The sequence below is a fragment of the Accipiter gentilis genome, chromosome 14, assembly GCF_929443795.1.
Source record: "Accipiter gentilis chromosome 14, bAccGen1.1, whole genome shotgun sequence".
Lineage (NCBI taxonomy): Eukaryota > Metazoa > Chordata > Aves > Accipitriformes > Accipitridae > Astur > Astur gentilis.
Window position 1 is genome coordinate 9,876,915 of NC_064893.1, and position 17,159 is coordinate 9,894,073.

Here is a 17,159-nt window from a genome sequence, read left to right on the forward strand (position 1 = left end):
TTGTATATAGGAGAACAACAGTGAAAACAAGGTTCCGTGAGAGAGGAGTGCTTAAGGGAGGCAAATATGACCAAACCACTCTTGTTGCTACAGGTCCCCAAGCCAGGGCTTGCTGCTCCAGCTTATGCAGTGAAGCCACTGGAAAGAATCTGAGAAACAGCACTTTTTCCTATACACATTTTACATTCCTAATATCTACTGAATACACCAACATCTGCGTTAGCTTTGCCACAATGTTTTTGTAGGTGATCTGTTTGCTGGGACTACTAGCTCCACTCAGCAAGCTGCTGAGCACTGTCTTAACAAAACTGACTTCTGATCTTTTGGACTATACTGGAGCTAAAATAATACCAGAGCGCTGTTGTTGTGTTTGGATAAAATTAAAAGCTGCTGGGTTAGTAGCATCTCTACTCAGTAGTGCATATGAATCCAAAACTCACAGAAATTGCTTTCCAGTTTAAATATTACAAGGATTCATTTTCTCTTCTAAATTTTCCCAGCACTGAGACTTGTACACTGAAGCAGTCCCTGACTTTCTGGATACACCTATGCCAATTTTCCCATGCAGTCTCTCTTACCAGTGAGATCAACCTCCTCTCTCTTCAAACACTGGCCTGTTGTTGTTAGCCTGAATGTCTGATTCTTGATAAGACCTTGAACCAAGAGTTTACGGAAAGGCTCCCTAAGGATGGAAGGAAAAAGAAACTTGTCTGTTGAAAAAAGCTGTCAAAAGCATACTTTATGATAAGCCTCAGGTGTTGAGCCAATCAGGCACAATTATTTAATGCAACAAGAATGTCAAGCTCACTATACATAAATGGTTGTCACCTTAGAAAGAGTACTTTGTGCATTTATTCATGGCGCCTGGCTGGCAAGTATAAGTATTTATTTGTATTCTGCACACATTCTTGCATCCTGACTTAGTACTAAGTTATTCTAATGTCACTTTTCAAATTAGCACATGGATAATACAAAAAAGTTTCTTGGCCAACAGTGCAATTTCACTAACTTCAAGCTAAATCCCCATGTGTAAAAACATTCAAGTACCTGACCTCACTGCCTCACAAATATTTAGTTCTAGCGTTGAACAAATCAAAATCTCGCTGCACATTTCTTTCTATAAACGGAGAAGATAGTTTCTCTAACATTAGCACTTGCATGCCTCGTCCCTTTGCAGAACTAGCCATGAAGACCTAGCTGTAAGGAAACAAGTACACTAGAAAAACGGCAATGCTGTTAAGTTATTATGTTAGTGGATCATTTTTTTAGCATCTTGAACATTAAAACTTTACTTTTCTAACAAAATTTACATCAGGAAGAGTAAACTGTCATCAAATATGTGTACGATAGAGCTAAAAAGAGCCTTAAAAGCACCAAAGCTAAGGGCAGTAGTGCGCACACACATGAACTCTAAGTAAGCACTGCTCTAGTTGTCAAATACATTATTGTGGCCACCTCCTTTAATGATCTTGCATTTCTAATTCAAGTCAGATGTCTGTCACTGTTTCCACTAAAAAAAAAGACAACAAAATTAATCTCTAGAGTTTTGGTTGCCACTCAATAGGCCAGGAAAGTAAGGCAGTTTTAACAGCAACCCCAAGAAGAGCAGGGGCCATGGAGGAGGTATGAAGCCAGATGCAGAAGGCATACACAGTCTGGGGAGCCTCCTCATGGGACCCCCAACACAAAGACATTGGTGACCATCATTTTGGAGGATGTGCTAATCAGCGCTGGTTACTACTGACTTGCACCTCCTACTGCTCATGTGTGCTCAATATTAAGCAATCTGAATCCTCCACACTTCCACCTAACGACACCCCACATATCTACCAAAACAACTTATGTAAAAAGAATGCATTACTCCTATTTACATATTTTTTAAAAAGCAAGAATAAATGCATCTAAGGAAGAAAGGGTAAAATCAGACTTCCACATTTTACTTCACATGTATAAAAAAGTCATAATCCAAAACACCACTCACTTTTAAGGAGTTAATTTATTATTTTACATTATTAGGAAATATAAATTATATGACATCTCACGATTTAAAACACAGTAATTTATTTAATAATATAATTAAAATATTATTAAATTATATAACAATTATGCATGTTTTAACTGTATTAAAGCAGATATCTTCCAAGTACTAGTCTTTAAATCCTTTGAAGACTCCGAATTAAGGAGATATTTGAAATAAAAGCCTTAAACTGGGAGAGAGAATGTGACAGGCTTCATACTTTAACATATTCATGTTTGAACACGAGTTTCCTTTCTCACATATTTTGTACACTTCTAAATATTGTGCAAGTACTGGCACATAGTGGCATACCATTCAGTCATCAAGCAGTATATGTTTCTGCCATGCCACCTGGTTTTATCAACAATGTTAAGTAAGACTTGCAATTCAAGCACCTCTCTAAATATTTTCCAGACAATATTTCACAGGCTGCCTGAAAAACACTGTTGTTTTGAAATAAATTAAAGGAACTTAAAGAGTGAGAACTGAAGTCAAATTTAGACAGTACATACAAGAAAAAGTATTTAAAAAATAGGAGGCAATAATTGTCTAAAATCTCAATTTACTATCTCAAATTATCCATGTGAACTAGAAGATGAAAATCAGGAAAAAAAATCTTGTAATCCTATTGTCAACAAATGGTGGAAAAATGCTTCAGGACATAACTGTTCAGGATAAGTTTCTTCTGCAAATTAAAGACATTACACCAAGGAAAAATAAAAAGAATTTTTCCCCCATCATTCAGTACTTCAGTTTAAGATCTCAAACAGTTATTAAAATAGCTACACTTGCCACTATTTAAAATAAAGCTAATGAGGTAGCCAGAACATCCAGATCAGATAGGGCTCTCCAGTGGAAGTGATTTTTCAAGGAACACTTATTTTTAATGACAAAGAGTTAGTTCAGATCACATGCCAAGTTATTAAAAGCTGAATGCAGGAGTGAGCATTTCCTATTTTTGTTTATGCTGACAGAGGCTACAAAAATGCAATACAAAATACATTACCAAGTATGGGGACCCCCCCTACATGTTCCTAGTGGGAGACCACAGGAGAATGGAGACATGCCCAAAATGAGAAAGCCAGAGCCCATCTAATAAACACAGGGCTGGGAAACAAACTGAGCCCTGTACTGAGTTTCTCCTGAAGCGCAGTGATTTTGCCAGTGCTGTGGCTCCATCTCATGCTCACAGGCAGAGTTACACTTTAATTTACATTAATAAAACTGCACACCTAAACCCCTCCCCTTCGAAGAAAGTGATGCATTTCTTGGCTGCGGAAGGGAACTGCCAAGACGCCACAGCACATCAGGTGTGATACAATTCTGATCAAAATACTGCAGCACCCAGTCGTGGTGTGGTGTCATAAATACCTCCTGAGTCATAGCACTGCAAACAATGGGAATTAAGCTATGTTCAGACAGACAGACATTTCCAGCACAGTAAACAGAGGCAGCTTGAGTTTCTTTGAGTGCTCGATCACATTTCAGATTGTAAGGATGCTGGAACAGGATATACCTTCACCTGCCTGTGAAGTCTGTCTGTGCCCACACTGGAATATGGGCACTGTGGCCTTAGTTGTGTGCAGCTTTTGATCATGTTGTACGTCAGATGGGACCCCACCTGTGAAGTCTGCCTGACGCCTCTGGGAAGGATCAGCTGTGCTAGCCACAAAGTTTGTAATCCATCTTTTTCCTTTCAGTAATGTTCATAGACAGGTTCATCTCTATGACAGATCAATTTCTCTATTCAGGAGCACGCAATGGATGGACGAACAAGCACGACTGGCAGATCAGGATCTCCTGCTCAGTGCCACATCCTGACACTCCTTGCCCTGCTCCGTGCAAGGTGAGTTGTGGGACTTTCAATCCAATTACAAATGACCTGGCTGGAAGGACTCTGTGAAGCCTGCAACAGTGATCAACAGCAGACTTGGAAGAAGGGATAGCTCTAGCAAGGAAGCTGACTGCGTGCATTTGCATCCTGCACCCTCAGAAAGGCCAAGAGAGCCCGATGCTGTGCCCTGGAGTGAAGACAAGATCTTAGTCAGTGTCTGATGAGTTCAGGTTCCTGTGAAACCTGCTGTTAGGTCTAGCTGTAACAAGCTGGCAACCCTGTGGAAGGCCAGAACAGAAGCGATCGAAGGATGTGGAAGCTGATAATTTTAGGTAGAAAAAAGATCAAACGGTATTGAATGTTTCAAGATTGTACACAGTCAATAGCTGAGTGCTTTTACTTAAAATCAACACTCATGATAAAGTCCCCAATGAACACAGAGAAGCTCTAACATCCTTCCTTCACAGAATAAGCCATTTCTCTCACACACATACCTTCTTTTATTCTGTAACACAGCTATGTGAAAATATTGCCTCCTTACTTCACAGATTTGCTATCAGTTAGATCTGCTGACTTAATGGCAACAACAAACTTTTTTATTGCTTTACAATCCTTCAGGGAGAATGCACTAGATCCCATTTCCAGTTATTCATCAGACAGAACAGATTTACTAAAGTCTAGGGAAGAGCCAAATTCTGTGTAACTTGTACTTGCAGTAACACAGTTGAGCAGATGTAACTGAGTGTGTCAGCATACACTTGCCATGGTGGATTAAGCTGGAACAGATGAGGAGGTTGCTGGTCCCAGCTGCCTACCTGGCTCCTCTCCCAGCAGTGGTCACAGCTGGGAGGGCTGATGGGCTTGTGAATTAATTCTAGAACCAATGCACTGTACAGACCAGATTGCTAAAAAAAAAAAAAAAAAAAATTAAAAAATATCAATTTGGGCTTAATCTGTTCTTACATGTATCAATACCCAGAGGGTGCCATTTATTCTGCCTTGGCATTACTGAGGAAATGAATGACACTTCCCACCATCTCCAGTTCAATGCATTAATTAAAAAAAAAAAAAAAAAAGAAAAGTAAAAGATCGTGCCCCATCTTCAGGGGATATTTATACCACATTGACACCTTTACAATTTTAGATGTCTGCAAGTACTGCATTTTCTATGAAAGCATGTGTGATGTCTGTAAATGCCTATTTTATGTATGATGCCTATAATATTTCTATAATAATGAAGTACATCATATTTGAAGAGATTGCTTTGAAAACCTAAACTATGGAATTTTTAACTTTTGTTTTCAACCTCATTATTATATTAACAGCCATTAGTACAGAATTAAAGACTATCAGGAAATATTTCAATGGATTTGAAAGTCAGAAGATAGATGCCAAACAATGAAAATTTCCATGAAGAAAACCTATCAAAATGAAAAATTAATATAGATTAATAGGGGAATCATAAAAATATGTCAGGATACTAGATAACACTTTAAATGGTGGCAGCTCTCATTAAGTGAGATACAGCAGAATTTTACTAATTCAATCAGTGAACAAGACCTGAGCTACTAGAGAAAGACTGAAAATGCACAAGAGGGCAGTGTTTTTTAACATTTTTATGTTCTCTCTCAGAGCTGTGGGCTTTGACACCATGACTTTAAGCTCCCTAACAATAAGCTTGTTGTTTCTAATCACCCTTTTCACATCTGTCAGACCAGCCCTTGAGCAGTCCTAACATAAGACTGAGCAAAAGTGGCTTCTGACCAATGCTAAAACATTTAAAACACGTGGTAATATTTATAAAGGAGTTGCGATTTCCATATCAAACAAAATCCTAATTTGACTTCATGGCTTAAAAGCACCTAATGCTTTAACTTGCGTAGAGCTAAAGCAAGCAATTTTGTGCATGATGATGAATTTGTTACAGTCATCTTGCAGTCTGAGCACATGTATAAGCAGTACAAACTACAGATCCTAGGGGCAATGCTGTAACATTCCTCCACATGTGCAACGTTCTTGAGACTGTGTATGGCGTCAAAGGAATTCTCCACTGTCTTGCAAACTACTTCTACGGAAAGCAATTTTGATCTCTGCTATTGGCACTAGACATAGTCTGTGCTTCTTAAGCATTTTTTTTGATTGAAGTTAAGAGTTTTCTTCTGTAATTTACCATATTTAGCCCAATCTACACTACACAGCTTTGGTGCTACTGCTCTGTCACAGTGCAGTGTGAACAAAACACATTCCAAATTAATACAGCTACAGAATCACAGAGTCTTAAAATAATGTAGGTTGTTAGGGACCTTTAGAAGTCATTTGGTCCAACTCCTTTCTCACAGCAGACCTAACTTCAGGTTGCTGAGGGCCCCATCCAGATGAGTTCTGGAAATACCCAGTGATGGAGATACCACAACCTCTCTGGTCAAGCTGTTCCAGTCTGATCACCTTCACTGCCAAAACTATTTTCCTTCTGTCTAGCTGGACCTTGCTGCAATCTGTGACTGTTAGTCCTTTCCTTTCTCTGTACATCTCAGAGAAGAGTCTGGTTCTGCATTCTCTATAAACGTCCTTTAGGTAGCAGTAGACTGCAGTTACATTCCTTCCTTGGCCTTCTCTTCTCCATGGTGAACACAGCCAGCTCCGTTAGCCTCTCCTTGTATGCCATATGCTCCAGCCCCTGACTATCTTAGTGCTCCTCCACTAGATCCTCTTCAGTTTGACAGGATTAGTTTTGACAGGGGGGGCTCAAAACTGGACACAATATTCCAGATGTGCCTTCCCAAGTGATGAGCAGAGATATCAAAGCTGGACATGGTTTTGCTAATGCAGCGCAGTATACCCTCACACCAACTGCTGACTCACATCTAACTTGGTGTTCACCACCCTTCTCTAAAGCCCTTCTCTGTCAATCTTCCCCACATAGTCAGCGCAGCCCCAGCTGTTTCTGTGGGTAGTCTGCTCCATGTACCTGAGATTCATGTCAGCACTTCAGACTTGCTTCTCCGACTCACCAAACTCCTCTGCATAGCAGCCCTGCCATCCAGAGTATCAATGGCTTCTCTCAGTGTCCAGTGATCAAGGAACTTGCTGAGGGTGAGCACTTTGTTGCACTGCCCAGGTTGGTGATGAAGACTTTAAATAGAATTGGTCTCAGCAGTGAGTCCTGAGGAATACCACTTGCAAGCAGCTGCCAGTCAGACTTTGAACATGGACCCTTTCAGCCTGATGGTCCAGACAGTTTTCCCATCAACGCTGTAGTCCGCCCATTCAGCCTGTATCTCCCCAGTTAGACTACAAGGATGCCACGGGAGAACTTGTTCAGAGCCTTGCTAAAGTCATGGTAAAAGATATGCCCAGCTCTCTCCTCATCCACAGAGGGAATCATCTCACCATAGAAGGAAGGCAGATCAAGCTGGGCATAATTTCCTCTTGGTAAATCCATGGTGGCTACACTCCTAGTCACCTTGTCTTATGTGCCTGGAACTTGTATGTCTGGTTTACTTAAGTGATCCCTAGCTCAATCCTACTCTACAGTGGGTAGTACCTCTCTCCTTCGAAGTCTCCTACTAAGCACAGACTTTGACAGCAAAAGCCAAGGTAAAGATTGACCTTTGCTACTAGGCTCTTTGTCTGATTTTGCATCAGGCCAACATTTTCCTTGACGCTCTTTTCAATGTATCTGCAGAAGTCCTTCTCAATACCTTCAGATACTTCACCAGTTTCAATTCTAGATGAGCTATGGCCTTTCCTAATGCCACCCTGCCTACCCAGTCAATGCTTCCACATTCCTCCAGGGATAGCGCATCGTCATTTGTACTTTCCATGCACTTCTTTTAGTGCTTGAGCTCACTCAGTAGATCCCTTCTCAGCCAAGCTGGCCTCTTTCCATGCCTCCTCACTTTCTTGCACACCAGAGTGGACCACTTACTTTGCAAGCAAACCTCCCCTTCCTTGTGATCTCATTCTATAGTGACAATACTTAAGCCACCGTAGTTAATGTTCTTTTGGGAGGTGGAAGAATTTGACTAGCAAAAGAACATTTTGCTGCTGTCTGTTACAGCTCCACCAGATGGCTGATAGATTTGGATTGTAAAGTCTTTTGTACAATTGATAAGCCTGAAATTGCTTGCAAGGGAAGAGCTCTGAAATTATCTGCTTAAAGGAATAGTGCCTCTGAGAGGAAGGGTCTGCTTCAAGAGGTCCACTCCCTGAGAGAAGAAACAGCCTTCCTGCTGCAGCTATGCAAACTGGAGACAACAGAGTGAGACACAGGTATACAAATCATCCATAACCAAAATTTCAAATACAGCCTTCACTGCAAACTATTTTGCAGTCAAGAATGAGCAATGAAAATACATTGCCTATTTTCATCAAATGATTATGAAATAACTTAGGGAAATATTCTGCTGGCTCCACTAACTAGTCCATCTTTTTCTGGCACACAGCTACTTAAGTTCTAGTTTTGTAGCAAACCTACTGCATTTAAGAGAGCCAAGTGCCATGTATATATAGATTCCTCTTTAACATCAAGTTTTTAAAGTGGATACTAGTAAAGAATGAATGTATACAAGTTGCCAGCTGAGATATTACTGCGCAGGTCTTCTCATGGGATCACTCATTTTGACTCAATCTATTCAAAAGTCTCTGCTGATGGGAGAACAGGACAGATCACCGGGCAGTATTTCACTGCTCTGACACTAGGATCCTCCCAGCTGAGGCATTCCTGTGATGGCATTTTAGGGTACAAGAAGGACAGAATTTCAGCAGAAATGGGGATGTCAAGCTAGGAACCTAACTGAGAAGACAAAGAATAGAACATCATATGAATTACCTTCTTGCCTCAAACTTTACCTCTTACCAAAACAGAGGATAATGAAGTAGGCTACAGCAGCATCAGCAATGAGAGTAGTTAAAAGTAATTATATAAAAGTCATTAAATAAAAAAATAAATTGACAGCAGATAAATATACTGCTTTTGCTTACCAAGAAGTGTTTTGCACTGTTCAGCTCCAATACTGTAGTGAATTATAGCAGCACTTATTTTTCTACATATGCATGGTTCCACTGAAACTACTAGTATTACTTGCAGGAAGTTACCTAATTTGAAATAATAGCACTGCTCAGAATGCCTGAAGTTACTCATTTACGCAAGCTTTTGCAGGCTGAAAATCTACAGCAGCATTTTATCACTTGCTTTCAGCTAGTTAATACCTCATGTAATAAAAATGCTATGTATGTATGCATACAGAAAATGCAACTGTGAGAAACCAAGTAGTTAGGCAAGACTGACGAGCAGGAAAATTCAGGCTTATTCAATGTAATGTTCTACCATCATAACAATGTCCACTAACACTGTTGCTAGTCAAATGAAATATGAAAAGATTTTTATAGAAATATATAAGGCTTACTTGTGTTTTGTCATCTTTAGATCATGGCAAAAATGGCTGAAAAACCTTGCATAGAATAAGTGCATAACTGCATGCTCCTTTCCTCCGATGTACAAATCCACAGGCATCCAGTAGTCTGCTAAGTCACTGTGAAAGGGCCTGAAAAAACACAGTTATAGAAAAAATACAATGTGGAAAAGAAAGATTAGCTCTACTAAAGCAGCCACTGTTTACTGACAGCAATACATTGTAATAAAACTTTTATTTTGCTATCACATCTTTTTAATTTTTAGGAATTGATATGCTTATTATAGAAAAAAATTTAATTTCCACTGAGACGCAGATCCACAAAAATATTATTTTCCTATATTTTAGGCAAGCAACTAAGATTTCACATACATTGCCTGAGAAAGTGATGAAAATATTTGCTTGCTCTTTAAACAATTTTTTAAATGAATACCCTGTGGCTAGCCTTTACATTTTTCAGTATTTATCCAGTTTTACATACAAATATATTAGAGTGAAAGACAAAAGACATGCCCACTCAAAACCAGTTCATTTTTTTTAATCGGAGGTTTGCACTGTTGCCATTAGGGGGCAATGAAGCAGTTTAAGGCTGCAAAACATTCTGAAGAGTCAGATGGGTCATCGCACTCCAACTGAAGGATGCTTGATGAATTTACAGTAAATTTGTCATTTGCAGCATATTTACTGGGTCGTTGGAGGTCACCTGCATGGTTTCCTAGGATTGCTTACTGCTTCACTAGATATTTTTATGTCTCCTGTAACGGGCTCCTGCCTGTAAAATACCATTTGTATAGATGTTCTTCTTTAATGTATGCTTTATGGCCCTGTTCTAGCAAATTTTCTTGTTTTGTCAGTCTGTTTGATTATTCCATCTGTAATTTTTGTAATAGCAACACTTTTTTCCTCACAGATGAGACCAGAAGCAAATTGTGGATCTGGGATTCATGTCTTTACAAGAACAAGTCAAAACTAACTTGTTCCTAGTGTTCCAAAATCAAGAGTAATTCTCCTGAATTCTAGACGTGTGAAATATGGCTTATGGAAAGAAAGGGTTTACATATATGCAGCTTAGCTAAAAAACCCAAATAAACACATCAAATGGAGGCAGCGATCTAGTGCAGAAGTCCATATATATGTTCAATATAAAACAGATTTAGCTGCACTGAACTTTGTTACTTCGACAGCTGGATGTTACATTTGACTACTTCTTCAACTTCTGGAAAAGCCCTTCTTGTCCACACACACAAAAATATTTCAAACTGTCACTGAAGAGGAAGCAATCTGCCTAATTTAATATTAATAATAAATTCACACTATCACTAGAAAATAACTAAAATTAACATGAAATAAGTGTTCACAGAAGATTTTTCTTTAGTTTAACTAAACTAGTTGCTATACATTGGCTATTCAATTAGCTATACTAAATCACTTGGTATGTAGTATATACCCAGACACTGCTCTGGACAATAAATAAACAAGTTACTCCCAAAACAGCCCTACGTGTGGTATCAATATCTTAAAAATGCAACTCTTTCTATCTTCCTCAGACTACGTAGTAGAGCTGTTCCACTAATTCCTCTTTGGAAAAACCAGTGCTATCAGCAGTGCTACTACGGGCAGACTATAAAGCAGAAAACCAGCTAAATAAATACATCTATCTTCCCACGCTCTCCACACTGCAGCCACTAATACACAGCACATGAAAAAATCTCCTTTCATTAATTATGCATGTAGTAGAAGTGCCAACACAGCAGGAGCTTGCTGAGATGCTACTTCATGTTAGGTCTGCGCCTGAGGAAGTACCAGAGTTACTGGAATTCAAAAGGAGAGAAATGGAGGTGCCGGTCTCGGCAGCTGGATGTCACACCAGTGTTCCTCTTCTTGCCGGTGGAAAAGACCGTCTGTCCACGCAGTGAACTACTCAGTGTACTGCAGGGGAGGGTATACACTCCATGCAACTTACCACAACTTACTCCGTGCTCTCTCAGAGAGAGTCATGGTTGGCCATCATTCTTGATGGCACCCTCCACTGCGGACTATCTTTAGTTCCTCAGCTGAACTTTTCTTCTGTGCCCTGCCCCATAATGCCCTTCCATGCAAACTTCTGCCCCTTGCCCTGTAGCTCACAGGGTTGTGCCTACACATCCTGCTCTTGTAGATCTCCTGCCATGGGAGCAACCATATGCCACATTTTTAGAGCAGTTCCAGCTCTACTCTGCACGGCACTCAGGCCAGAGGGCAGGCACAAGAAGAGAGCAGCACAGGGGTTTACACCACCTTCTGCAAAGGCAGATAGAAGCTAGAAGCACCGGAGTGTCTGGCCTCTTCTGTCCCTTCTGTTCTGTGAAGCGGGCTGGCCCCATGACAGCCCTGTGCCTGCAGCCCTCACCTGTCCCTGTTGTGAGGGTCCGTGTACCTCAGGTAGTACCAAGAGGAATCAACAAATGTGTCCATGGTATCAGCTTCTCGCCGTGCTGCTGCCTTACACCTGAGCAAGAGAGGAGGAGAAAAGCTCTTTTCAGATTAAGTGACGAACTTGGAAAAAACAGCCGTGTACAGAGTGGCCACAAAGACATTTAGACTGAAAACTAAATGGGTCTGAACAATCGGAGTAGAGACATGTTCAGAAAAAGTCCAACACCAGTAACAGGGCTGACTCACCGTCCCTCTCCCTCCCAAACTAAACAAAATGCAAACCAAAAAGAAGCCTGAACAGCTATAGCATCCAGCAATAGCAGAAGACGGCACTGCACCAGACAGCCCTCTTGATTGTATGTTCCAGGAATTTTTTAGAGTTGCCATTTTAAAAGAAACGAAGCAAGTCTTAAAGCAGAGACAAGCATACTTTGCTGTAAAGTTAATGGGCACTGAATATATATAACACTCGTTGGGTACCAGCAGACAAATCATTTTATAAATATTTAGCAGAAGGAGCAGGTGGTTGCCTCTCACTGATTGTCTGTACAAAAAGGTCTTTGCAGATTCCATTTATCATCTCTAGAACAAATGAACTTAGTTTAATTTCAGCTTTCACTGAGATGTAGCAAATCTCTTCCAGACCTTGTAGCACAATTTTAATTTGTGATTACAGCAAATCAATTTTGGTTGGAGTTATACTGGCAGCCCTGAGAAACAATTTTAAAATAAATTTTAGAACCTCAGGTTACTTTCTGCTAATTTCTCCCTGAATATAAATTGTTTGTAGGAGCCAATAATCACATTTAATAAACTTCCACTTGCTGTAAATGATCCCTCTTTAAAACTCTTACTGTTAGAACAATGCCATTATTCTAATTTCAACAAAACTTTGCAACCTGTGACATACTTTTATATAAATACCACTGGCTATATGTAACAAATGTATGCAATTTATAACTGTATGTAAATTTAAATCTATGTATATGTGTAATAAATACACATAATAAATGGGGACTGGCTATGTAATATTTTCCAACTGCATATTTAGTCTCTGATCAGGCTCGATGACTGAGCTGCAACATGTATCTGCCTGTCTGCCTGATACTTCAGCTTGGCTTGCTGAGGTAAGCTTATGAGAGTATCACCACTTAACCTTTTCCTTCACTCTGTCTCTGCCCCAGGTCCTTCTCTACAAGCAAATTTTTCTTTCAATGGGAATAATGTAAAAGAAATTTTAGTTCTAACTGCTTTTTAATATAGAATAAGCATTTTAATTAAACTGTACATACAAGCAGACTTGGCCAATGTAAAATAATGCTGTATTACATTGAAACAGAATGGCTTTTCAGTCAAAAGCGAGAAGAGAGTCATTGAACCATAACAGTATCTGCTTCATGGCCCTGATGTTGCCTGTACTCTAAATGGACATGGCTCACTAACACAGAGACAGCATGGGCATCTTTCAAAATTTATGCAATTTATATCAATATTGTGATTACAGGCACAATACTGTAATCTCATTAGACTATCTTCAGACAACTAACCCAATTACCTGGACTTGTATAACAATGAGTAACTTGGGCATCTCCTCCCATTTACTATCGCTAACTTTATTGTCACTCAAATACTCACAGACTTTTGTATCTTTCCATCTTGCTTTCCTTATTAATTCTAGGTATTAAATGCAACCAATAAAAAAACTATTATTGGAGAGAAGGCCTAAAGGAAGGGATGACATAACTTCTCAGAGCAAGGAAAACCAAGGAAGACTATGCACACACAAAAGTAATAGCTCAACAGATTTGAAACTGTAGCAGACATATGGATGAGCAATACTGAAGACAGCTGTCAAATAGGTGAGAATAAAGAAGCCAACTAAAGGTGAGAATTTTTAAAAAAGTTAATTTCAGCAAACTACCACATTTTAGGCTAAGAAACTAATCCTGTATGCCTTTATTTCTAATTAAACAAATGCCCTTGATTAACTTCTAAGTAGGGCAGCCACAGTAACTATCCAGAAACCGTAAGGATTTGCTATACATCAAAAGTACATTGCTGCCTGGTAGACAACATTATCATTTTTTTAATTAAGGTCAGGAGGAAGCCAAGAGTGCAGACAGTGACTTCCAGTCACATCAGGAAAATTTTTGAGTTGAAATTAGGAATTGTAGACCAAGGCATTTCTAGAGATTTTACTAAAAAAATCTAAAACTAAACTACTTGTTTAGTAAGACTTCCCTGCAAGAGTCACACTTTAAAATACACTAGGTATGTAATTTAAATAGGCACATCTGAGAAGAAATTTTCTATGCAGAAACATGGAAGTAAATGTGTGTTTTACATAACGTACATGTCATCAGCAAAGGTCAAAACACATGTTCCCAGAGAACCACAGAGCTGCTGTGCGTAAGCTACCTAATTGGAAATGAAAACCACACTGATATTCTAGCCTTCAAAAGTTGAAATAACATTAGATGTTATGAAACTGCTGCTTTATCAGTGAGACCCCTAATGACATTTATATGTCCGATTCCCCTGCCTGGCAGCCTGATAATGTTCCCATTTGGTCAGTCTGTCAGTAGCAGCATTGCATTGTACTACTGATGAAAAACTTCTCTGGGACATCTCATGCTCTACCAGTTCCTTCTGCAGAATCTGTATGCAAACTCCAGTGTACAGAGTAACTAAGCAGCTCTCAAGATTAGACAACTGATTTTCATGACATATCTCTCACTACTTAATTTAGGCTGCCTTATTTCTTAAACAGCTGGACAACAAACAATAAAGATTACAGCATTGACAAGATGCATATACTTCCTATCCCCTTCAATCCGAATTACATGCTGTCATCTGTAATGTACAGTGAGCGTGACTCTTCATGATAAAGAATTACATAGCTGAGGAAACACTTTATTGTTGGACTATTACTAAGCAAATGAACACAATGTTAGCTTCCTTAACAAAAGGACATAATTCAATAATCATTATAAGCTTTATATGAACTCTGCTGGTGAAAGATAATGAAAATTATTGTAGTAAATGAAGTAAGAAATACTGTTAAGAAATGGGGGGTAGGGAGAAAATCATTCTAGTCTTCCTTTTTGCTTTCCTCCAACTTATAAACAGTAAGCTTTGCTTCAGTTTGTTTATGAAGAAATAGCAGTGGGTGTCTGTGTTGCAAAAAAGGAGTTTTACAGATTATGTAAGGAAAAAAACAACCTACGCTGGGTCAGACCAAATGTCATTTTGGAGTAGTATCCTGTCTCAGAGTGGTCAGTTGAACTCTTACAGAAAGAGCACAAGAAACAGGCAGGTACAAAGCAATCTCTCCCAGTCTGCAGTAAATGCAGGATTGGCTTACCTGGGACAGAAACAGTTCACCCATTCTGGAACTGTTTCTAAGGGTGAGGCTCCCTTTCCTGTGAAGGTGCTTACATTGGGCAACACCACAGGTAAGTCTTCATAAGGCACAGGGACAGTGCCGCATGTCTGGCAGTGAATGATAGGAATAGGTGTTCCCCAGTACCGCTGTCGAGATATTAACCAGTCTCTTAATTTGTCACTCGTTAGGTCTCCACCTATTCTTTTATTTTTGGCCTGCTGGGTAACAGCTTTTAAAGCCTCCTGCCGAGTCATGCCTGTGATCTGATTAAAAAAAAAAGAGAAGAAGAAGAAGAAAGAAAAATTTATACTTGCTGTCAGTGAAAGTGCAAGAACAGACAAAAAAAGTCACAAATGCAATTTCTAAGAGTCAAAGTTTGAGCCTCATATTAATTTCCCCCTTCCCACTGCTTACCATCCTCCTACCCAAGAGACTATTCACTTACCAGCTACTCATTTAACCCCTCTTGCTCAAGGGATAATGTTCTTCATGGTCTGAATAGAACAAGGCTAAGAAAAAGTGTTGTAGACCTCTTCAGCCTTTATTGGCAGATATTTGCATTTACTGCTGGTATTTTAATCAACTGCTGTACACTGAAACTTCCAGAATATCACCAACACAAGGTAGAGACTGAGGAAATGCAAATGGTAAAACAGCTTTCGTTCTCCTGTGTTCATTTTAGGTTCTTCTATTCTTGCTTCCACATACATCTGAACCACTTAGACCCTATCTTTAATGTAACAGAATATGAGCTTTGTGTCTGCTACCAAATGCATTTTTTTGAGAACTATAACACCATATATATCTTAAAGACACGATTTCTATGTCACTTCAGGCAGATATGTTACCATAAAGGCTTACACCACGTTTCAGTGAACACGTGGAAAAAGGACTAATATGTTAATATTTAGCTTAAAAAAAATCTATTGCGATGATGAAATAATCAACTTTTAACATGGGTTTAATTATTCAGTTTCCATTATAAAACTCAGACCAACACTGTACCTTCCTCTCATGTACAAAAGGAAAAAAATCAGTTTATTGCTACAGAAGAGCCAACACATTTCATCATTATATTATTCCTAGAAATTTGGTAGCATAAGCCTGGCTTGATTCTTTAAAAGAAATAAAATAAAATAAATCCCTTCAATCATACAAAGTATTTGGCACTCTTGAGAAGACTTATTTAGTTTGCATTGTTATTGTAAGTTGGAAAGAACTCCATACTTGTATACCCACCTCTGCAGAATTAATGACTTTCTCCAAACCATTTGGCAATGTCTCAATGACTTCAGTGAAAGAAATGCCCAGATTCTTAGCTACTGCAGCATCTTCTGCACTAGTACTAGGAATTCCTAGGAGGCAAGAAAAATAAATCAGTTCTGGGGTTGACTAACATGGATATCAATCATCAGTTTGAGGATAAAATGTATTATTTCTATGATGCTCTCTTTATAATGACTTAGGTTTGCCCAAAGGAGATTAAAAATCTAAGAACAATAAAAAAGTTTTCATGTTCTTTAAGCAGTGAAGTTCAAGCAGCAATAATTACAAACACATTTTCTCAGTTTCTCTGTAATCCAAACGTTCATCAATGTCCTACCTCAGAAAAGGCTGAAAATTTGATGGTTCCAAAAAAGCCTAAAAATAAAGCTACAAAATTTGGATAAATAATAAAATTTTCAATACAGTTATAGTATCTAAATATATTTAAATAATGCAAATTTTAATTATTTGCTAATATGAGAAACAAACACTAAACAAACAGCCAAGATACTCTTCTTGTTTCAATAGTAAATTTAATCTCTTTCTAATTTCATAGTTTATTAAAATGTACCACAACACAACAGTCTCTAACATTACTATTCCTTTAACTTATTATGAACAACGTGATTTGTTTATAAAGTCAGGAAAACAATTCAAATAACATCAATTTTCTATTCAGAATATAACTACTGAGAGCACTTCCTACTGCCTCTCACAACAGTTATAGAAGTCACAGAAATTTCTTAACTTTATCATCACATGTATTCTGAAATAACACTGAGATAACAACAGATTTTTTACTTCCACAGAGAGATACATCTTTCTGCA

The 17,159-nt window shown here is 38.8% G+C and overlaps 1 protein-coding gene across 2 annotated transcripts in view; it reads right to left on the minus strand.

The window, feature by feature from the left end:
• Positions 1–17,159, minus strand: part of LARS2 (leucyl-tRNA synthetase 2, mitochondrial) — a 91,482-nt gene that overhangs the window by 24,823 nt on the left and 49,500 nt on the right. For both annotated transcript variants that reach the window (XM_049816550.1, XM_049816549.1), the window contains exons 11-15: positions 16,305–16,420; positions 15,045–15,328; positions 11,655–11,753; positions 9,260–9,397; positions 579–682 (exon numbers count right to left, since the gene is read on the minus strand). In XM_049816550.1, the coding sequence (XP_049672507.1) occupies positions 579–682; positions 9,260–9,397; positions 11,655–11,753; positions 15,045–15,328; positions 16,305–16,420 (741 nt within the window). The remainder of the gene's footprint in view (positions 1–578; positions 683–9,259; positions 9,398–11,654; positions 11,754–15,044; positions 15,329–16,304; positions 16,421–17,159) is intronic.